This window comes from Epinephelus fuscoguttatus, linkage group LG13, assembly GCF_011397635.1.
Source record: "Epinephelus fuscoguttatus linkage group LG13, E.fuscoguttatus.final_Chr_v1".
NCBI lineage: Eukaryota > Metazoa > Chordata > Actinopteri > Perciformes > Serranidae > Epinephelus > Epinephelus fuscoguttatus.
The window spans coordinates 31,010,841-31,030,383 of record NC_064764.1 but is presented as its reverse complement, the minus strand read 5'-3'; the positions used below and the strand labels follow the sequence as shown (position 1 = coordinate 31,030,383).

At 41.5% G+C, this 19,543-nt stretch overlaps 1 protein-coding gene across 2 annotated transcripts; it reads right to left on the bottom strand.

Annotated features, from left to right (window-relative positions):
- Positions 1 to 2,390: 2,390 nt before the first annotated feature.
- Positions 2,391 to 17,983, bottom strand: upf3a (UPF3A regulator of nonsense mediated mRNA decay). 2 transcript variants are annotated; one of them, XM_049593603.1, is made up of 10 exons: positions 17,735 to 17,983; positions 13,047 to 13,153; positions 12,837 to 12,943; positions 12,508 to 12,606; positions 12,290 to 12,400; positions 10,175 to 10,230; positions 9,926 to 10,084; positions 9,692 to 9,825; positions 6,168 to 6,468; positions 2,391 to 3,554 (listed from the first exon to the last, which is right to left on the bottom strand). In XM_049593603.1, the coding sequence occupies exons 1-10, from the start codon at positions 17,873 to 17,875 to the stop codon at positions 3,366 to 3,368; spliced, it is 1,404 nt and encodes a 467-aa protein (XP_049449560.1). In that variant the 5' UTR covers positions 17,876 to 17,983; the 3' UTR covers positions 2,391 to 3,365. The 2 variants fall into 2 exon arrangements, with proteins under 2 accessions (XP_049449560.1, XP_049449561.1); XM_049593604.1 differs by having other exon boundaries at positions 6,180 to 6,468; positions 17,735 to 17,966.
- Positions 17,984 to 19,543: the final 1,560 nt, after the last annotated feature.

Sequence of the window (19,543 nt, the reverse complement as noted above, 5' to 3'; positions counted from 1 at the left end):
TTGTCTCTGAAGTAATAAAGTAGTCGGACAGATATTTGGGGTCGTTAATATAAACAATTTTATGTGTTAGACCCAACTGGATCTGTGTAGTCTTTTAAGATGGGCACTAGGAAGTAACTTTGACACAACCCTGACTGACAGCCCCGACCTGATAACTTGTTCAGGGCAGTCTGGAGTTTGTTCTTAATGTGCTGTGTTGTACTAATAAACAGGAAGTGGTAGCACTCAAAATGACACTGAACTGATGCTGCAGATCATGTCTTTAGTATTGATCTATCCAACAACCCTGATTTTCTTACCAAGTATTAAGTGTTTTGGCAGATTTTAGTGAGGGCTTTCAGCGCTGTGGCCTTCATCTCTGTGGTCTTTCCTAGTTTTATTCTGGATCCAAAAAAGACAGCCTTTGTTTTCACTAAATGAAGAAACAGCTTGTTATCAGACAACCAAGTCCCAAAATTTTCAAGCTCCTCCCTTTCTCCCTGAATATATATATAAATACACACACACACAAACATTTTGTGTTTCTTTTTTTTAGTGAAGTGGGAAGACTGTATTTCAACCCCTTGTTCATGAGATTTCACGGGATGTGTTCTTGTGCTGCTGGTTTCCTGTTGATGACAATAGTTCTGCTTTATCTAGGTTAAAAGTGTCACAAACTGTGAGTGTGATTATTCTCATTGATGCAACACAGCATTGCGAAAAAATACTGTTGTCATCCTAATCAAGTACAAAACATCAGTCACAGCAGGACTTTTTGCAGTGTGAGCTCAAACAATATTTTCAGAGGAAAAAAGGTTGTATTCAGTGAGCGGTGTAAGATAGTATGACGGGGCCTAGTACACACACACACAAAAGATTAGTGCCACTTTATAAGGTTCATCTGTTCTGCTTGTTAATGCAAATATCTAATCAGTCAATCACGTGGCAGCAGCTCAGTGCATTTAGGCATGTAGACATGGTCAAGATGACCTGCTGAAGATCAAACTGAGCATCAGAATGAGGACGAAAGATGATTTAAGTGACCTTGAACGTGGCATGGTTGTTGGTGCCAGAAACTGCTGATCTACTGGGATTTTCACACACAACCATCTCTAGGGTTTACAGAGGACGGTCTGGAAAAGAGGAAATATCCAGTGAGCCAAAATGCCTTGTTGATGCCAGAGGTCAGAGGAGAATGGCCAGACTGGTTCAAGATGATAGAAAGGCAACAGGAACTCAAATAACCACTGGTTACAACCAAGGTCTGCAAAAGACCATCTCTGAAGCAACAACACCTTGTCCAACCTTGAAGCAGATGGGCTACAGCAGCAGAAGACCACACCAGGTGCCACTCCTGTCAGCTAACAACAGGAAACTGAGGCTACAGTTCACACAGGCTCACCAAAACTGGACAATAGAAGACTGGAAAAACGTTGCCTGGTCTGATGAGTCTGGATTTCTGCTGCCACATTCAGATGGTAGGGTCAGAATTTGGTGTAAACAACATGAAAGAATGGATCCATCCTGCCTTGTATCAATGGTTCAGGCTGCTGCTGGTGGTGTAATGGTGTGGGGGAGATTTTCTTGGCACACTTTGGGCCCCTTAGTACCAACTGAGCATGGTTTAAACACCACAGCCTACCTGAGTATTGTTGCTGACCGTGTCCATCCCTTCATGACCACAGTGTACCCATCTTCTGATGGCTACTTCCAGCAGGATAACGCACCATGTCACAAAGCTCACATCATCTCAAACTGGTTTCTTGAACATGACAATGAGTTCACTGTACTCCAATGGCCTCCACAGTCACCAGATCTCAATCCAATAGAGCACCTTTGGGATGTGGTGGAACGCGAGATTCTCATCATGGATGTGCAGCTGACAAATCTGCAGCAACTGTGTGATGTCATCATGTCAATATGGACCAAAATCTCTGAGGAATGTTTCCAACAACATGTTGGATCTGTGACACCAAGAATTAAGGCACTTCTGAAGGTAAAAGGGGTCCAACCTGGTACTGACTGTTAAAACTAAATATCTGTGGTGGCAGTCTGGATCTCTCACAAGGGCCCGTTCTCTGCCTGACACATTGCTGGAAGGCCCTTCCTCTTGCACTAACTATATCTACGCCCCTGGTTTTACTTTAGCTTAGGATTAACTGCCTTCAGTATCACTAATGAAACACCTACCCATATCTACACCCACAAGTGCTAAGTGTGTTTTCATACACTGCAAGCTATAATTGACTCATATCTGTAATTTGTAAACGTGTACTACGGGCAGTGCTGCTGAAAAATGCTGCCTCACCCAAACTGTCAGACTATCACAATGACTGACACACTGGTTTAGTCTGTTATAACAGTACAAGAGCTTTATTTTCTCACAGTTTAAAGAAAAAATAAAGGATACAAGAGGTATGATAGACAAATGTTAGGCTGTGTGCAAAAATGATATAAGGCTTGTTAAACAGATGTCATCAGTATTTGTGGCTTTCATTTACATTTAGTCGATAGAATTAATAGAAAACCGTGCACACGGCATAGAAAATTAATGTATTTATCGGTGTCATACTTCGCAACTTTATTATCTCTAGGAAATGCTTTGTAGAAATGTAGAGAATGTGTTCTTCTTGGCTCATGGATGATCAAAAACGTCTCTTCTGTTGTATGACACCATAGAATAAGATGGACCAAGTGTAATGAGATGCATAAAAACCAGGAAAAAGCCGTACATCGTCCTGTTTGTCAATAATAACTCTTAGCCCCTCTCATTCGCTCACCTTCACGCACAAAAATACACACAATTTTCTACATCCACTGTTTGTAAGTTCCACTTACGTTATATTTCATTTTCATAAAATCTATAGGATTATTAAAAACATCCAAGTTCAGCAGAGTCTACAAAGGCTTAGTAACAAGATCTGGTGCAGAGGATGAGGTCACTGTTGAACCAGGAAGTTGTTGATGGATACCACAGGTGAGCTGCCGCTTACTGGGACACACTTCAAAGACATGATGAGTAAACAGGAAATGACACCAGGCTGCCTGACACGAACTGTTGTGCTATCATAACGGTAACTATTATTGTTTGCCCCTGTTCTTTTTCACGTGGTTTGTACCAAGGATTATTTGAACACTAAACAGTGAGGCAGATGAAATATTTAGTGTTTTCTAAAAATGTTCATGCTCCAGCAAACAAACACCTTATCCAACATTCAAAGCTCTGAGCTCTGTTACATCTAATAAACGACTCAAAGACTGTTTGATTCTGAAGTGCCTTTCTCCCTCAGTAGAGTGTATTATTTTCACAATGATATCCTGCCAAACCTGTCACCATCAACGTAGGCTGAATAATTTATTTGTATTTCTATAAACACACAGACTGCTCACTGTTCCTCTTTGCTTTTCTCAAACCCTTTCTCCAACCCCGTTGCCATGGTGACAGCCTCGTAGCAGTGCTCCGTCCCGGGTTCAGGTGAGTGGCCCACGGGGATGCAGTCGTAGCCTTTGCCCGCTGAGCTCATGCGCTTCCTGTTGCGTGCGCCTGGCTGGTAGAGTTGCATGGCTGGACGGTCCTGCAGGGAGACAAGAGAGCAGGGACATGGGAGAGACAAGCAGCACACACTTTGAATATACATATTAATATACGTGTCACTCATCTTCTTTAGTCACGTATTCTTTTTATGAGTCATACAGGGCTTAAGTGTGTCCCAGCATGCACTGGGCTAGCAGCTACAGAAACCCCCTTTCAAAAGCTCCTGTGAACGCATGGTAGAATAATGACGACCTGATTCACTTTATTAAAGGGATAGTTTGGATCTTCTGGAGTGAGGTTGTATGAGGTAAGTGTGTCACATAGTAGTAGATGTCGGTTGGCTTATTCCCAGTCTTGTTCACGAGTGAGGGTAGAATGGAGCGTGAGATGGATTGGCCGTTTGGTGCGGCTTCTGCAGTGATGCTAGCGCTGCACCGGACCATCGTGGTGAAGAGGGAGCTGAGCCGGAAAGTGAAGCTTCCGATTTACTGGTCCATCTACGTCCCAACCCTCACCTATGGTCATGAGCTCTGGGTAGTGACCGAAAGATTGAGGTCGCGGATACAAGTTGCCGAAATGAGTTTCCTCCGTGGGGTGGCTGGGCTCAGCCTTAAAGATAGGGTGAGGAGGTCGGACATCTGGAGGGAGCTCGGAGTAGAGCCGCTGCTTCTTAGAGTTGAAAGGGGTCAGTTGAGGTGGTTCAGGCATCTGATCAGGATCCTCCTGGGTGCCTACTGGGCATGTTCAACTAATGGGAGGAGCCGGGGCAGACCTAGAACACACTGGAGGGATTACATCTCTCATCTGGCCTGGGAACACCTTGGGGTCCCCCAGGAGGAGCTGGAAAGCGTTGCCGGGTAGAGGGACGTCTGGGGTGCTTAGCTTGGCCTGCTGCCCCCAGATAAGCGGATGAAAATGGATGGATGGATGGATGGATGGAGAAGCAGGCTGGAGTGCCGCCACAGAAGCTAAGTAATCTACTGCTGTGAATAATATCGGCAACAAAACATATTTTAGCCACCTAAAAAAAAGTTTAAGTATGTGTTATATATAGAATATTATCACTGCTTCACCTTATTGTCTGACAGCAATTTCCGACGGGGAACTGAAACCCTTATACTGCTCACCTCAATGCCAGACTCCATTGAGAAAAGCTCTAATTCAACACTGCTGAACACAGGAGCTGCTGGCCTACTGCTGCCTCCATCAGTTAGTTAGTTAACAGTGCGACTTCGGCATTTAAAAGGCTTAGTTCAGCTTCACCAAAATCACACAATAATACAAACTAACTAACTGATCAATACAGTGGTAGACCAGCAGCTCATATGTTCAGTGAGCTAAAATTACACTTTTTTTCAATGGAGTCTGGTTGCTTTGAAGAGAGCATAGATGGTGGTGAAAATACTCCCAGTATATAGCATCCACTTAAACTGTGACTGATTTTTTTTTAGGTAGCTAAAATAAGTTGTGCTGCTGTCCCCGTCCACAGCAGTAGATTGCTTAGCTTCTGTGTCGGTACTCCTGTCTGCTTCTCCAAATTGGGGGTGTTCCAAATTACATCTACTGTATGTAATACACTGACTATGGATAAGTATCTTGCACCGTCATAATTCAGGGTTCTTTCATTTGTAGTTTTATCTCTGGGATTTTGTCGGGTTGTCTGTTTGTATTCTGCCTTGTTTCATGTTCATGTGTCACTTACCTGTTCTTACTCCCCAAATTAGTGCCTTTCCCCCATTTACCCAGCTACACACCTGCCCTGTGTTAGCCTCTTTGGCCCTTCTTAGTCTAATCAGCTCCCTGCCTGTTCTCCTGCATTATCACTTTATTCTCCTCATCTGAGCTTCTCCATCCTTCTTCTCCACCTGCACTTCACCCCCTTATCAGACTACTTTGTATTTAAAGTCCTGGTTTTCAGCTCAGTCTTTGTTGGGTCCTTGATTTCCTTGTGTGATGTTCAGTTTCCTGGAACAAAGAGTGATCTTTTTGAGCTGCTCTTTTTGTCTCCTACGTTTCTCCACACCGCATAACAGCTACAACCTCACTTCAAAAGATCTGAACTATCCCTTTGACTAAACCCTTTGTTGAATGCGAATGTTCTGTTCTCCTACACCTCCTTTGTAATATATATATATATTATGAATAGAAAAATGAGTCATTCATTCATCCATCCTGAATGATTACCACCAATAAATTGTTTTAACACTGGATGTTCTTCGAGCCATCGGCACTGAGATTATAGGAGCTCTTTTCACAGGCCAAACACAGTTACACTCACGTACATGACGAGCAACTTAGAGTCTCACTTTCACCTAATTTGCATGTTTTTATCCTGTGAGAAGAATCTGCAGCACCAGCAGGAAACCTTTTCTCTTTTGCGTGACATGTAAGAAATAAGCTACTAAAGAAATCTGCAATTCGGTTAAGTGCTATCTCTACGCTGACTGCATGATCTTTAACTTATGACTCAATGGAGACCGTTTCTACGACACAAATGCACTGAAATTAACGGAAAAAAGGAGATTGGAGATTTGAGTTGATGGTTATCATCTGTAAAAAAACACATTTCAACCAACATCTGAAACACAGTTACAAGTTTACATCATGACAGACAAGGCAGTGAGTTTTTACCTTCCCCCCATTTCATGCTCACCTTCTCGCTCACCTTGTTTCGGAGGCGTTCCTTCCTGTTACCCAGGTCCTCCCTGTCCTCCTTTCCCAGCTTGTCTCCGCTGTCGGGACAGTAAGAGTAACCGTGATGGTGGCCCTCTTTCTTGGCTCGGTCCTGGCAGTAGCCCTTCCCCCATTTGGTTTCATCTTTGCGGCGCATGAATTTGTCAAACTCATAGTGGTGTCTCTGTCGTTTCCTCTCTTCGTCTTTACCACGGTGGTCCTTATCTCTCTGTCTGCGACCGTGCTGCTCTCTCTGCTCCTTATCACTCTCAGGCTGACCTCTGGTAATCAGGATGGAAAATGCACAGACACCAGATACAGTACATAATTATTACACAGACATAGTTGTTATCAGAATTCTTGGTATCACTTCACAGTAAGATGTTTTTTTTCCCTACCATAGGTGTTTTACTTATATTTAATAGGTGGCAAAACAAGATTTAACATCATCAGAAACAACCAGAATCTGTGGGAGTGCTGATGAGAGGCTTGACAATTATTATCGCCGCCAGACATAAGCCTAGTAGTCAGGCGGCTCAGAGACATATGTGAAAAGAGTGGGGCCGCGCCGGACAAAAGCACCAAATTATTTTTTATGTGTTCTCCATCACCATAGCTTTCAGTTTAGAAGGGGAGCCGCTTCATCACAATGGTGGAAGGCGGGCCGCCATGTAAAATCTATAAGTGCCCATATCTCAGCTTCCAAGCTACTTAGAAGGTCAGTTTTTGTGACAAAATATACATTTTCTGGGTCAGGAATATCACTAGATGATTGTTTGTGCCAATATTAAATAATTTGGTTTGTTCCTTCACGAAAGACTGGGGCTGAAATGCGCTGGAGATTGTTTCTATATCTAATATGACCATGCCATTATAAAAGTATTTGAGTTTTTAAAGAGATTGCTTTGAAACTGATGTCTACATGTATCCCTAACCAAAGAGCACCTCCAAGAAATATTTTGAGTCCAGGAATTACTCCTACCCAAACATCATTTGAGACAACAATATGCATTTGATGAAGTAAGTAACTTTAGCCTTTCACTTTTAAATTAGAGATTATTAAGCATAACTAATGTGTGGTGGAGCAATGTACTGTATAAACTACACATAGTTCCCAGACTCAGGATAATGTTAGACGTACCCTACACATAATAGACCAGATTCAAAAACAGGGATTGAGAGCAGTATTAGTGAGCCTCGATGCAGAGAAGGCTTTTGACTGTGTCAGTTGGAGATTTCTATATCAGGCGCTGGGGAGACTAGGGATTAAAAAACAATCAATACAGTATATTCAAAGCCTCTATCAAGAACCTACAGCAAGGATAAAAATTAATGGACATCTAACTGATAGATTTGTCTTACAGCGAGGGACCCGCCAGGGATGCTGCCTTAGCCCTACATTGTTTGCAATATTTATTGAACCGTTGGTACAAATGATCAGGCAGAGCAACAATTTAAAAGGAATCCAAATAGGAGAACAGGAACATATTATAGGGCTTTTCACAGACGATGTTATTGTGACTCTTCAAGACCCAGACAGAACTTTTCCTAAACTGATGTCGATATTAGAGGACTATGGTGAATACTCAGGCTATAAATTAAACATAGCAAAAACACAAATTCTCACATTAAATTATTCTCCAGGCCAAGAAATTAAAGAAAAATACAAAATCAAATGGAATGCTAAAGTGGTCAAATATCTGGGTGTGATACTGGCAAAAAATCTCAATAAAACATTCGAAATAAATTATAATCAGATTAATCACAATATAAAGACACATATCAGGCGGTGGTCAGCTTTCAACATGGATTTTGAGACATGAATTGAGGTAGTAAAAATGAATGTATTACCAAGATTGTTATACCTTTTTCAATCCATCCCACAAATGATGCCAGAGACACAATTTAGACACTGGGACAAACTTATATCTAGATTTATCTGGGCTGGACAGAAACCAAGGGTCAGGTATAAGACACTTAAAAATTACGAAAAGAGGAGGGCGGGGTGTCCCTGCCCAACCTGAAACAATACTTTTATGCAGCTCAAGCCCTCTATATCAGGCAAGATGGAAAGATATAGAGGGCAAGATAGATACTTTCCATATTCAAGCAACACTAGGAGACATAGGAAATAAAATGTCTCAACAAAGCAATAATGAAATTATTAAACAAACAATGGATATTTGGAGTAAAATGGTGAAAGAATACAATATGGAGGGGGACATCAAATTATCAATCTGGCCTGGTCTAGATCCCAAATTTAAACCAGGAGTCAGTGATGTTGGTTTCAGACAGTGGTGGGACAAGGGCATTACAGCAGTATGTACACTAACTCACAGTGGATTCTTAAAAAGTTTTGGGGAATTACAAAAGGAATTTGGACTTGAAAACAGATACCTCCAAATAAGAGATTACTAAGATAAAAAAAATAAAACCAACATTGTCTAGAGAGGGTAATGCAGTGATAGATATTCTGACTGAAGCCTGTAAAAAGAAGAATAAATATCTATCTTATCTCAATCACAGGAACAGTGCTGGAGGCAGTGCGGAAACTTGAACGCTGATCACTCCCATATCTTCTGGTTATGCCCAAAAACCCAAACTTTCTGGGAAAATATATGTCTAACTGTGGGAAAGATTTTGGGATATAAGATTCCTAATGATGTCTTGTATTTCTGTTCTTTGAAAAATGATGTGATTAAAAAGAAAGACTGGTATCTGTGCAAAATATTGCCAATGGCTGTGGCAGTGAGGACTGCAATGAAGCCACCTGAACGCCTCATCATCCTTCCTTCTGCAGAGTGGTCCAGATCCCTAGAAGCTGGGTACCTGGGTAGCTAATTTAATGTTAATGAGCCAGCATGTTCCCAGCTACAGTTTGGAGCCGGTAAGCTGTCACTATGAGTTTCTGCTACACTGCTGAAGATCAAGATCAGCTCAAGGGACACACGGCTGCCTGGCTGAGATCTGTGCTTCACTAAGTGCACTTTTCTAGTTTAGTGACTGATAGCAGACTCAAGCCCTGCTACGTATAATTTGAATTTAGGTGTTGGGACAGCCCCTCTTTTTTTCCATCTCAACAGTTGTGCCTGTACCTACTTTATTAGTGGTACAGAAATCAAATACTAATGGTTTCCAATTTGCAAGTGTCACCTACTCAGTTGTGTAGCTTTTTAAATAATCAGGACATCCCCCTCCCACTGACTGCCTGACCACTGACCTGTGGGAATAAAGCCACTTCCTCAAACTGAAAACTGCAGAATGGTTGACTCATTGTTTTTCCACATATCACCCTGCAGTTATATATACTACTATGTATCCAATCTAATATTAAATGGATTGATCCTTTCAGGTAAAAAGGCAGCTTATTAAAAAGACAGAACACTCCACATTAGCAGACGTTAAACTCACTGACAGGCTGATTTGTTTATAAACCCTGGTTATGCCTGACTGTAAAGTGGTGACAATTTTTAATGGCTGACACAATGCCACCATAATCCTTACTTGTCTTTGAGGTCCTTTGACTTCATCTGTCCTCCAGCTTTCTCCCATTTGCCCCTGTCTGTCTCCCCGATGTCGCTTTTGTCCTTCATCCGGTCTGAATCCACGTCATCGTCCCTGTCACTCTTCTTCAGGAGCTGGATATGCAGATAATACAGGGGAACTCCATAAGCACATGCTACTGCACCGTCCAAACAACTGTGATAAACAAGTATGAAAATGATTTTCAGTGCTGACCTTGATTTTGATGTCTTTATCAGACAGTTTCTTCTGCTTCTCTGCCTCCTTTCGTTTGCGTCTCTCCTCCTCTCGTCGCTTTCTCTTCTCCTCTTCCCTCTGCCGTTTCTTTTCGAGCTCTCTTCGTCTCCTCTCCTCTCTTTTCTCTTCTCTTATTCTCTATAAGAACACATTAGAAAATATTCTTCACATTTTTCAAAGCAATTTGTGGGTCATTTCTTTTTGTTTAAAGCATTTTTCATTTCTTACCTGTTTCTCAATTTTCTTATTTTTGATGTACTCCAACAGAGGTGTTGTCCGTTTGGCTGAAATGAGATAAGTAAACACAAGTTATGTATTTTTTTTAATCAAATTTGCCTCCTTGAGGGTTTCTCAGCAATTTCCAGAACCGAAGTGCTCCCCATCTAATCACTGAAAAATGCTACTTTTGCAGAAATCTCCAAATGCAAAATCACAGCATGGATTTCTATGGTGTTGCTCAAGGTCTTGGTGTCTTGATGTAGTATTTTGGATCCTTTTTTTTTTTACCACTTCTCAAGTGGTAAAAATGCTTAAATTGAATACTAAATCTGTGTCCCAAATGGTATCAACCTACTGCAACAAAGTATGAGACATAATTGAGCATGGGAATGGGCACCATATGCTTCCATCATAATGTTCTAAGCCCTTATATGCTCTAATCTTGACAAGTTTGAAAAGGCACCTAACTAGAACACATTTATTGCATATTTATGACTAGAAAAACTTAACACACAGAGCTGAGCTGCGTCTTCAATTAATCTTCAGGTCTCCAGCTTTCAGATGATGTATACCACTTGCACTGGGCATATAATGTTGATCTGCTATCTTCCCCTAAAGATCCCCTGGGTGTTGAAGAGGTTAATTCATATCAGAGGTGGGACCAAGTCATTGTCTTGCAAGTCACAAGTCAGGTTGCAATAGTATGAGAATTTCATGGTACGATAACCGTCTCAGAGAACACTGCGGTTTCACAGTATCACCGTATTACAGATTTTACATTATTATCAGAATGACCCTTGAAGGAATGAAAATGGAAAGATTATTTTTGGTTGAACAAATGTTTTATTACTATAACTGAAACTTGAAACCATTTTGTTGATGGTTAAAGTCTGTGTAAAAAGCCTCTCCTTTGAAAATAACTAAAATAAAGGAGAGATTTAATGTCCAGTTGCACTGTTTTTTCAATATCGTAAATAAGCAAATGTACACAGTATGATAACCTTCAACTTTGACGTCACGGTATACCAAATCAGGACAAGCAACTCCAGAGTCAAGTCCCAATTCAAGACTGACAAGTCGGAGTCAAGTCCGAAGTTCTAAACTTTGAGTTTCAAGTCCTAAATAAGTCATAATGCCGTCTTCACTAAATGTAACGCCATTTTAGAAAACAGACTGATGGGCAAAGGGGCAGCTGTGATTCAGGAGCTAGAGCGGGTCGTCCACCAATCGGAAGATACAGAGCCCCAAATTGCTCCTGATGGCTGTTCCATCAGTGTGTGAGTGTGTTTATAACGGAGAAGCAGGTAGCACCTTGTATGATAGCCTCCATACACCATCGCGTGAATGTGACTGGTAGTACAAAAAGCGCTTTGAGTTGTCAGATGATTAGTCCAGTCCATTTATCAAATTTACAAAAATCATCAGTGCTTTTAAAACTTTGTATTTATTTGTCAGACAAGTTGTTGGAGGTCATTGTGTCACCGGCCTTCTGCAATTTTTGACCTGCATGTTTTGCATACTGCAGTTTGTTTTTGCTCTTTCACACTTTTCCATCTGACCTGAACCTACTGACTCCCACTTGGAAACCATTAGATGGGACCATCACTCCCACTCATCACTCATGTGCAACAACAAAGGGTTGTAACATCTAGTCCTAAACTGAGCTGACTGTTGACCACCGCATAGTTTTTGTACATGAAAAAAAAACAAAAAAAAGATCTAAAGCAACATTTTTTTTTTATCACTGGGGCTCAGCGACATTCATTCTTTATGGTTCTCTCCTGCAACTTGATTTGATGCTGTCGGATTGGATCAAACAAAGTAGATCTAGGAATTGTGGTAATGTTGGATACTTCAAGAAATGAAGGGACATAAATTGATTTGTGGCACACTTTTTTAAATAATATAGTTTTAGATCTTTGGTCATGGGGGAAGGTATCAAGTCTAAGTGAAGTTACAAGTCATTGGTGTTAAAGTCCAAGTTGAGTTGCAAGTCTGTTTGATTTAGTCAAATCTAAAGTCATTAAATCTGTGACTCAAATCTGACTCGAGACTGAGTCATGTGACGAGAGTCCATACCTCTGATTCATAAACACTTGAATCTCAATAATTATGGTACCATACCGATGAGCTCTCTGGTCTTGGCCTCTATCTCTCCCAGCAGAGTCTCAGGGTTGGCCATAGACTTCTCCTCATCGCAGGAGTAATTCTCCAAGAACCGCTTATACTCTGGGTCTGTGGGGGGTTTAAAATCCAGGATGAGTATGTTCACACACTGATTTCCTGTAGCTCAGTATGTCAGGTTATTATTTAATGATGGCTCAAGCTGTGTGTGTCAGTACCTTCTTCAATGCTCCCGGCTTTGGCATCTTTCTTTTTTAGCTTCTTCTTGGAGATTTTCTGGAAGGGGGCAAACTCCACCACAGCAGGATACTCTTGGCCTGAGTAAATATTGAAATAAAAGGGCAGCTCATCATTTCACAGTCCTGCTATCAAATGGTAACAATGGCAACAAAAGCTCTAAAGCCACTGCTCCATCTGTTAAATTCAGCTTGTAGATGTAAAACAAACACATCTCTGTTTGCATTTCATATTGCTGAATATGTTGCACTGTGTGTCCGCTGTGTTCATGGCCACCAAAGTCAAACTGGGTTTGAACAAAGAGAAATACCCTTGTTGTCAATGAAGACGTAGCCATCGAATCGGTCCCTGAACAGCAGGATGTCTTCGGGATTTTTAAAGTTGATGTACGCTCTGCAGAACAAGTGCGGGTAAAGACTGTGGAGACAAAAAGAAAGAGGGAAAAGTCATAAGCATTCTCACGTAAGAAACAAGATGTGGTGTCATAAGTTAAAGTATAGTGCAAGATTATCATGATTACCTTTGATCAGCTGGAAAGAACTCAAAGTAGTCGTAGGATGGAAGCGGACTGAGCTGCTCCTCTAGCTGGTCCTTTGACAGGTTAGGAGGAAGCCTCCGAATCACCACCTGTAATCAACCGATTATATGTTATTTCTTCAGTTGAGCAGGAAGCAGACTGTTGGTAGTGCAGGTCATTATGTACGAGCATCTATCCGTGAGGTGTAGCTGTGTCCAGATATCACAGAAACACATATCTGAGAATGACACAGTGGGAAAAGCGCTGCTCAACTTTGAGGTTTAAACCAAAAAAATGGGGTCACTCTTCTGCTCCATGCTCATAAAAGAAGCATATAATGAATTTATTCATTTTTATTTAACCAGGAAGTCACATTTAGACTGAAAATCTCTTTTACAAGACAGACCTGGTCGAGGTTCATGAAAGTGTTTCTAATTTTAGATCATTTTGAAGATTGTTCATGTCCAAGGTGCACAGTAGGAGAATGCAGTTTCCCCCAGATCTTTTAAAACCCGGGGAACATTAAAAAGCAACCACTAGGAGGAGCGTAGCTGGTAACTACCAGAGCTGACACACTGAAGGGTGCAGCAGTTGTATGTCTTCTAGGCTTCTGCCTAGCTGAGCACCAACGCAGTTAGACATTGTTATTTGGTTGAATTTAGGTTGTGACGTCGGGTGACCAAAATTAAAGACAGGACATCTACTGCCAACATCAATTTGACGTAGGACACTGATGAGAAATAATGTGGATATTTTGTTGGTTTCAAGTTGTGTTGTTAAAGGATCAGTGTTTAAAATTTAGGGGGATTTAGTGCTGTGTAGCGGTGAGGATTACAGATTGCTGCCAGATGAAACTTCTTCTGGTTCAATTCCTTTAGTTTTCACTGTTCAGGAGGGTTTTTTGGGGGGAGTGTTGCCTTTTCTTTGACAGGAGGACATAGCCTTTGTACATGGAATGCCAGCTCTACCCGCTGAGCTACAGGGTACCCTCATCTGCAGAGGTCTCTTCCTGTCTAAAATAAGCAGACCGGGTGATCTAAACCTGTAAAAACACTGAATAAAGCAGTGTTGTGTTAAAAACAATCAGCATTTTTTAATGATCTTTAGGCAGCAGGACGTCTAACTATGCGAGCTGATGTGAAAACACAAAAATGCCAGTGCAGTGTTTGGTTTGACCATTCTGGGCTACTGTAGAAACATGGCGGAGCAGCATGGTGATGAGTGTTAGGGCTCACAGTGGGGTCTCCCTGCGGTAAGTACCCTGCCTACTTACTTGTTACATGGAATACTGGCTCTCCATCTTATACTGTAGTTTGCACGATTTACGTCATCACTGGTTGGTTTTTATGTAAAAATCTTTTCTCGGCCTGGTTCCCTCTTATCTGTCTACATACATGTGCAGAGGCCAAAATCAAGATGGCCTACGCTCTCATAATATTCTACAAATGCTGGATCCAAGGGTGACAACAGAACTCGGCAAATAAGCTTTTAACTATGCTGCTCCTTCGTCCTGGAATAATTCAGGATCTGAAACTGGACAAGCGGTGATGATTCCGTTTTACTTTTGTTTCTCTGTGTATTTTTGTCCGCCCCCCCCCTCCCTTTCTGTTTCTGTTCCTGCCAGGCCTGTCTGTCTGTGTTGGCATGCCAAGCGTACTCTTTCCCAGTGTTGCTTCTGTAGTGATTTCTTCCTTGACAGGGTTTGTGTGTTATTGTGGCCTGCTTTCCATGTGCTCAGCTCTCGTGTCATCTCCCGAGATCTGGCTCTCTACACTGGTGGACACCCTCCTAGCCAGCCAGCACCCTGCCTCCACTGCCTGCAATTGTTGTTTTTTCCTTTGGCAATAAACTTTTGTTTTCATACACCTGTGTCTGTCTCTGCTTTGGGGTCCAGCCAGAAACCAAAACTTGTTCTTGTTCTGGACCTTGTATTTCACATTAATTGCATACTGTTTTTTTTTTTATTAATTTGTGTGTGACAGTTGAATACGTCTGTTTGCCTTCGTGTGACCTGTAGCAGTGTTTTATGCTGCCCCCTTGGCCAGGTCACCCGTTCCCGATCCCGAGATCACATCACCTGGCTCCAGGCTCCAGACCGAGGTGCCATCCTGTGGACAGCTCTGACCTGGGTGGCTGAAGGGCACTGCACATCGATGTGGAGCCTCCTGTCTGCCCGGGTCGGGGTGGTCTCTATGCTCCCTGTGGCCGTGGACCGTGGGCCCACTCAGTGTGGACGGCCCCCAGAGATTTTCCTTGCCTCAGGTCTCGGTGCTCGGCCATTTCTCTTTAGTGATAGCTAGTGCGTGTGTGTGTGTGTGTGTGTGTGTGTGTGTGTGTGTGTGTGTGCGTATGTGTATATTTATGTATCTCTATGTGGGGTGGGAGGGTTGGGTTTTCTCTTTTCTTTTTTGTTTTCTGTTTTGATTCTTTGTTGTTTTCAACCTCTGTGAGGCACTTTGTGTTACTGTTGTATGAAAAGTGCCATATAAATAAAGTTGATGTGATTTGATTTGATCACCCCTGTCCTCCAGAACCTCCTCTGGCTTCCTGTCCTATACACATCCAATTAAAAGTCCGTCTCCTCACTTACAAAGCCCTGCCACCTCACTGACCTGCTCCGCCGCCACACTCCTGACCGATGCCAACCTCCTGACTCCACCACTCAGGACCAAGCACACGGCCTGGCTGCCCCCTCTCTCTGGGACACTCTCCCCAAACACATTCGAGACTGTCCGACCTCTCCCGATTCAAATCAATCAAAACGCATCTTTTCAAAACAGCTTTTAATGTGTGAATGATGTTGTGTGTATTTTAATGTAGTCTATTTTGTGATCGTTTTTAACCAATGTTAAGCGTCTTTGAGAACCTTGAAAAGTGCTCTATAAATGAAATCTTTTATTTCTATTATTATTTACCTGGTTGTGAACTGAATGCACGTCTCCTGCTCTCCTTGAACCTATGAAATTTTATTGTGTCGTCACATATTAAGTTGGGGCCTATACCAACCCATGGGTTTATACAGACATTGCATTGGTCTTAAATCCTGTGTTTGGCCACATATATACTAAATAATGACTCTGATACAGCACATAGTGTCAAATTAATGGGAACATTTGTATTACAATCAATTACAATTGATTTTCTGTCTTTTCCTTATTTAGTGGCATTGTTTTGGTGCATCTGTCTCTTGTTGTTTGTCTGCAATGTAGTGTTATTGCTGCCTATCTTGACACTATTGAAAACAGATTGTAGTCTCTATGACTTTTCTTCTGGGACACTGAAGTCCTCAGTCAACGTTAAAGTGTTTCAGAGGTTGTAGCGGGCTGAGTTTTATAGCTAGGTATCTGAATTAAAATGTATTAAAAAATGCAGCTCTTACAGAAATCTCCAAATGTCAAACAATTTGATATCAAATTACAACGTGGATTTTTTTCCCACAGCGTTCCACAAAGTCTTGGTGTCTTTATGTGGCATTTCAGATGGACTGTTATCAGTTCTTGAGTCATCAAAAAACGCTTCCATTTAACACTGAATATGTGTAACAAATGGTGTTTGATTCAACAACTTGTGGGGCGTAATTAAACATGGGAGTGGCATCATATACTTCCATCATGATGTTTTAAGCCCTCACTCTAAACTTTCAAAGTTTAAATAGGGGCCTATCCAAACCACAATGTTTACGACAGATTTAAGAAATGAAAAACTTGACACACAGTGCTGAGCTGTACCTCAAATTAATCTCCAGGTTCCCAGCTTTCAGATGATGTATACCTCATCTATGTGGCATACACTGGTGACCTGCTATCTTCCCAATAAGATCCCCTGTCCCAGTTAAAAAAAGGCAAAAATGGGTCTATGGTAGGGAGGGTGGGAGTGGAAGAGGTTAAATATTTTTTTTATTATATTACTGGATTATAATTATTATAATTATTGATGGATTAATGTAGGCCTGCATATATCGCTGTAATGCAGCAGTTTATAAAGGTTGGGGTATTTAATTGCTGTATATACTGGCCACAAAGTGTTATCTTCGCCTGTAGTAACACATTATAATTTATGTGTAAAGTATATTTGTCTTAAACTTATGATTGTTTTCTCTTTTCTCCAGCAACAATAATCTTATTATTAACAAATAAACTCTCTACTTTTGGAGTGAATGCATGTCTCCTGCCCTCCTTTAAACTATAAAACTGTGTCAACACGTATGAACTTGGGGCCTTTAACGACCCATAGGTTTATATAGACATGACACTGGTTTTAAATACTGTGTTTGACAACATATACTCTAGTATATAGTGTAATAATCAGTAGAAATAGTTGTTAGTTGCAGCAATAATCAAACTCACATGACATCTTGGCAACTGTTACCAGGGCAGATTTAGGATTTGGGATCTTAACCCGGGATTACACGGTGTGAAACGTTGGGAGCGTGTTTTAAACCGCAGACGGTGCAGGAATGTTGACGGCACAGCGCTGTTATAATCTTTTATATTAAATCTTTTAAATTAAAGTGTGAGGGGAATGTAATATCTAAGATGACAGGCTGCTGTGAGCCTCCTCCTTCCTCCTTTCTCCTCCTGCCGCTGTCCGCGGTGCTGAAACCATCCCTCCTCCCTCCGTGCCGCCGCCTCCATGTCTGTTTTCCTCACAGCGTAAACAATGCGACACACCGCCAAAGCTCGGTCACTCACCTTCGTGAACACCTCCTTCTTCTCCTCCTTCTGCTTCAGGTTACCGGGAATGTTCTCCTGCTCCCTCGGGAGGTCTCTGAACTGTATCTCCACGACGCTTTTCTCCTTGCCCACGGTCATTTGGTCCTTTTCAGACCTCATTGCTCTCCATCTCCCTCTCGCCCGTGTCCAGTCGTTAGGTACTCGCGAGAGAATTGCGGTATCGCGAGATTTAGGCAGACAGCTGAGATGTCATGGAATTGAACTGTTGAGCTTCTGTCAGGGTGTGAAACAAAGACAGGGAAATAGGCATAAATTGCTCTTAGTGAATATATAAGTATTACTGAGAGGTTTATCTCCGTGCTTAGTTATTTATGTGGTTTATGACAGGTGTTGGGTTGTTTTAGTTTAGTTAAGTTAGTTTGGTTCAGATTATTTCGGTCATTTTCCAACTTATTAAACTTAAATATACTGGCAGATAGACAACACCTAAACATTAAGTTAATAGCATTAAAACGAAACAAAACAAACAAACAAAAACCACCACCAACAACAATGAAACAAAAAACTCAGAAAAGAAAACATTTTTAAATCTGTCAATAAATAAGTAAATAAATAAGTAATGAAATAGAAGAACATGCCAGTATATGTGTATAAATAAATAAATACACAATAATCATAAATACAAATTTAAAACCAAGTAATAATAATGATAATCTTACTATATAATGACGAAAACTCTGTGTGTCTGTTCCATGTTTTTCTCCTCACTGACTTGGTCAATCCATGTGAAATTTGGCACAGTGGTAGAGGGTCATGGGAGGATGCCAATGAAGTAATATTACATCAATTGGCCAAAGGGGGGCGCTATAGCAACCGATTGAAATTGCAAACTTTGAATGGGCATATTTCATGGCCCGTATGTCGTAGAGACATGAAACTTTGCGCAGAGATGCCTCTCCTCATGAGGAACAAATTTGCCTCAAGAACCCATAACTTCCGGTTATATAGATTTTCCGCCATTTTGAATTTTTTGAAAAACACTTCAAATCGATCTCTTCCTAGGAAGTTTGACTGATCTGCATGAAACTCTGTGAACATAATCTAGGGACCAATATCTAAAGTTCCCTCTTGGCAAAAGTTGGAAAACTTACTAAAACTGAGCTTCTATAAGGCAATGAATATTGCGGAGGGCGTGGCTCATCACATAAAGGTGTATAACATCTCAAGGGTTTCACCCATCACCACGCAACTTTGTAGGCATATGACCACACATAATCTGAGGGGACCCCTCCATTACTGACCCCATCAAACAAAATGGGGGCGCTAGAGAGCTCATTTCTTATCTAGGCCTAACCGCCATATTGATTTTTACTAAACTTGGTAGATATGTAGAACTCTAATTGGCAACTGGGTGGCGCTATAACAACAGAAAAATGCTTAAAAATGGCTAAAATGCGACCGATTGCTGTGGCTCCCCCTGTGGACCAATGTTTGTTTTAAACACTTTAACTATCTGCCTTTCAACGTGCTACCTCAACTACTAATGTACAGTTTTAGCCCACTAACTATCCCACTACTGGCAATGGTACTACTGTACTTTCAATAAAGCAATCAAAAACTCTGTCTGAATACATTGCTCTTCTTAATGGGTTCAGTTAACTATTTAATCTGCAATTTCCTATGACCTGTATCCCAAACACACACCATGTGAAACTGTACGTGGGCAACTGTGCACTCAATGGGTATGCACTAGAGATAATAATAAAATAAAAAGGTAGGTCTTGAGTTTGCTTTTTAAACATCAACATCTCTGCGGCCCTCAGGTCT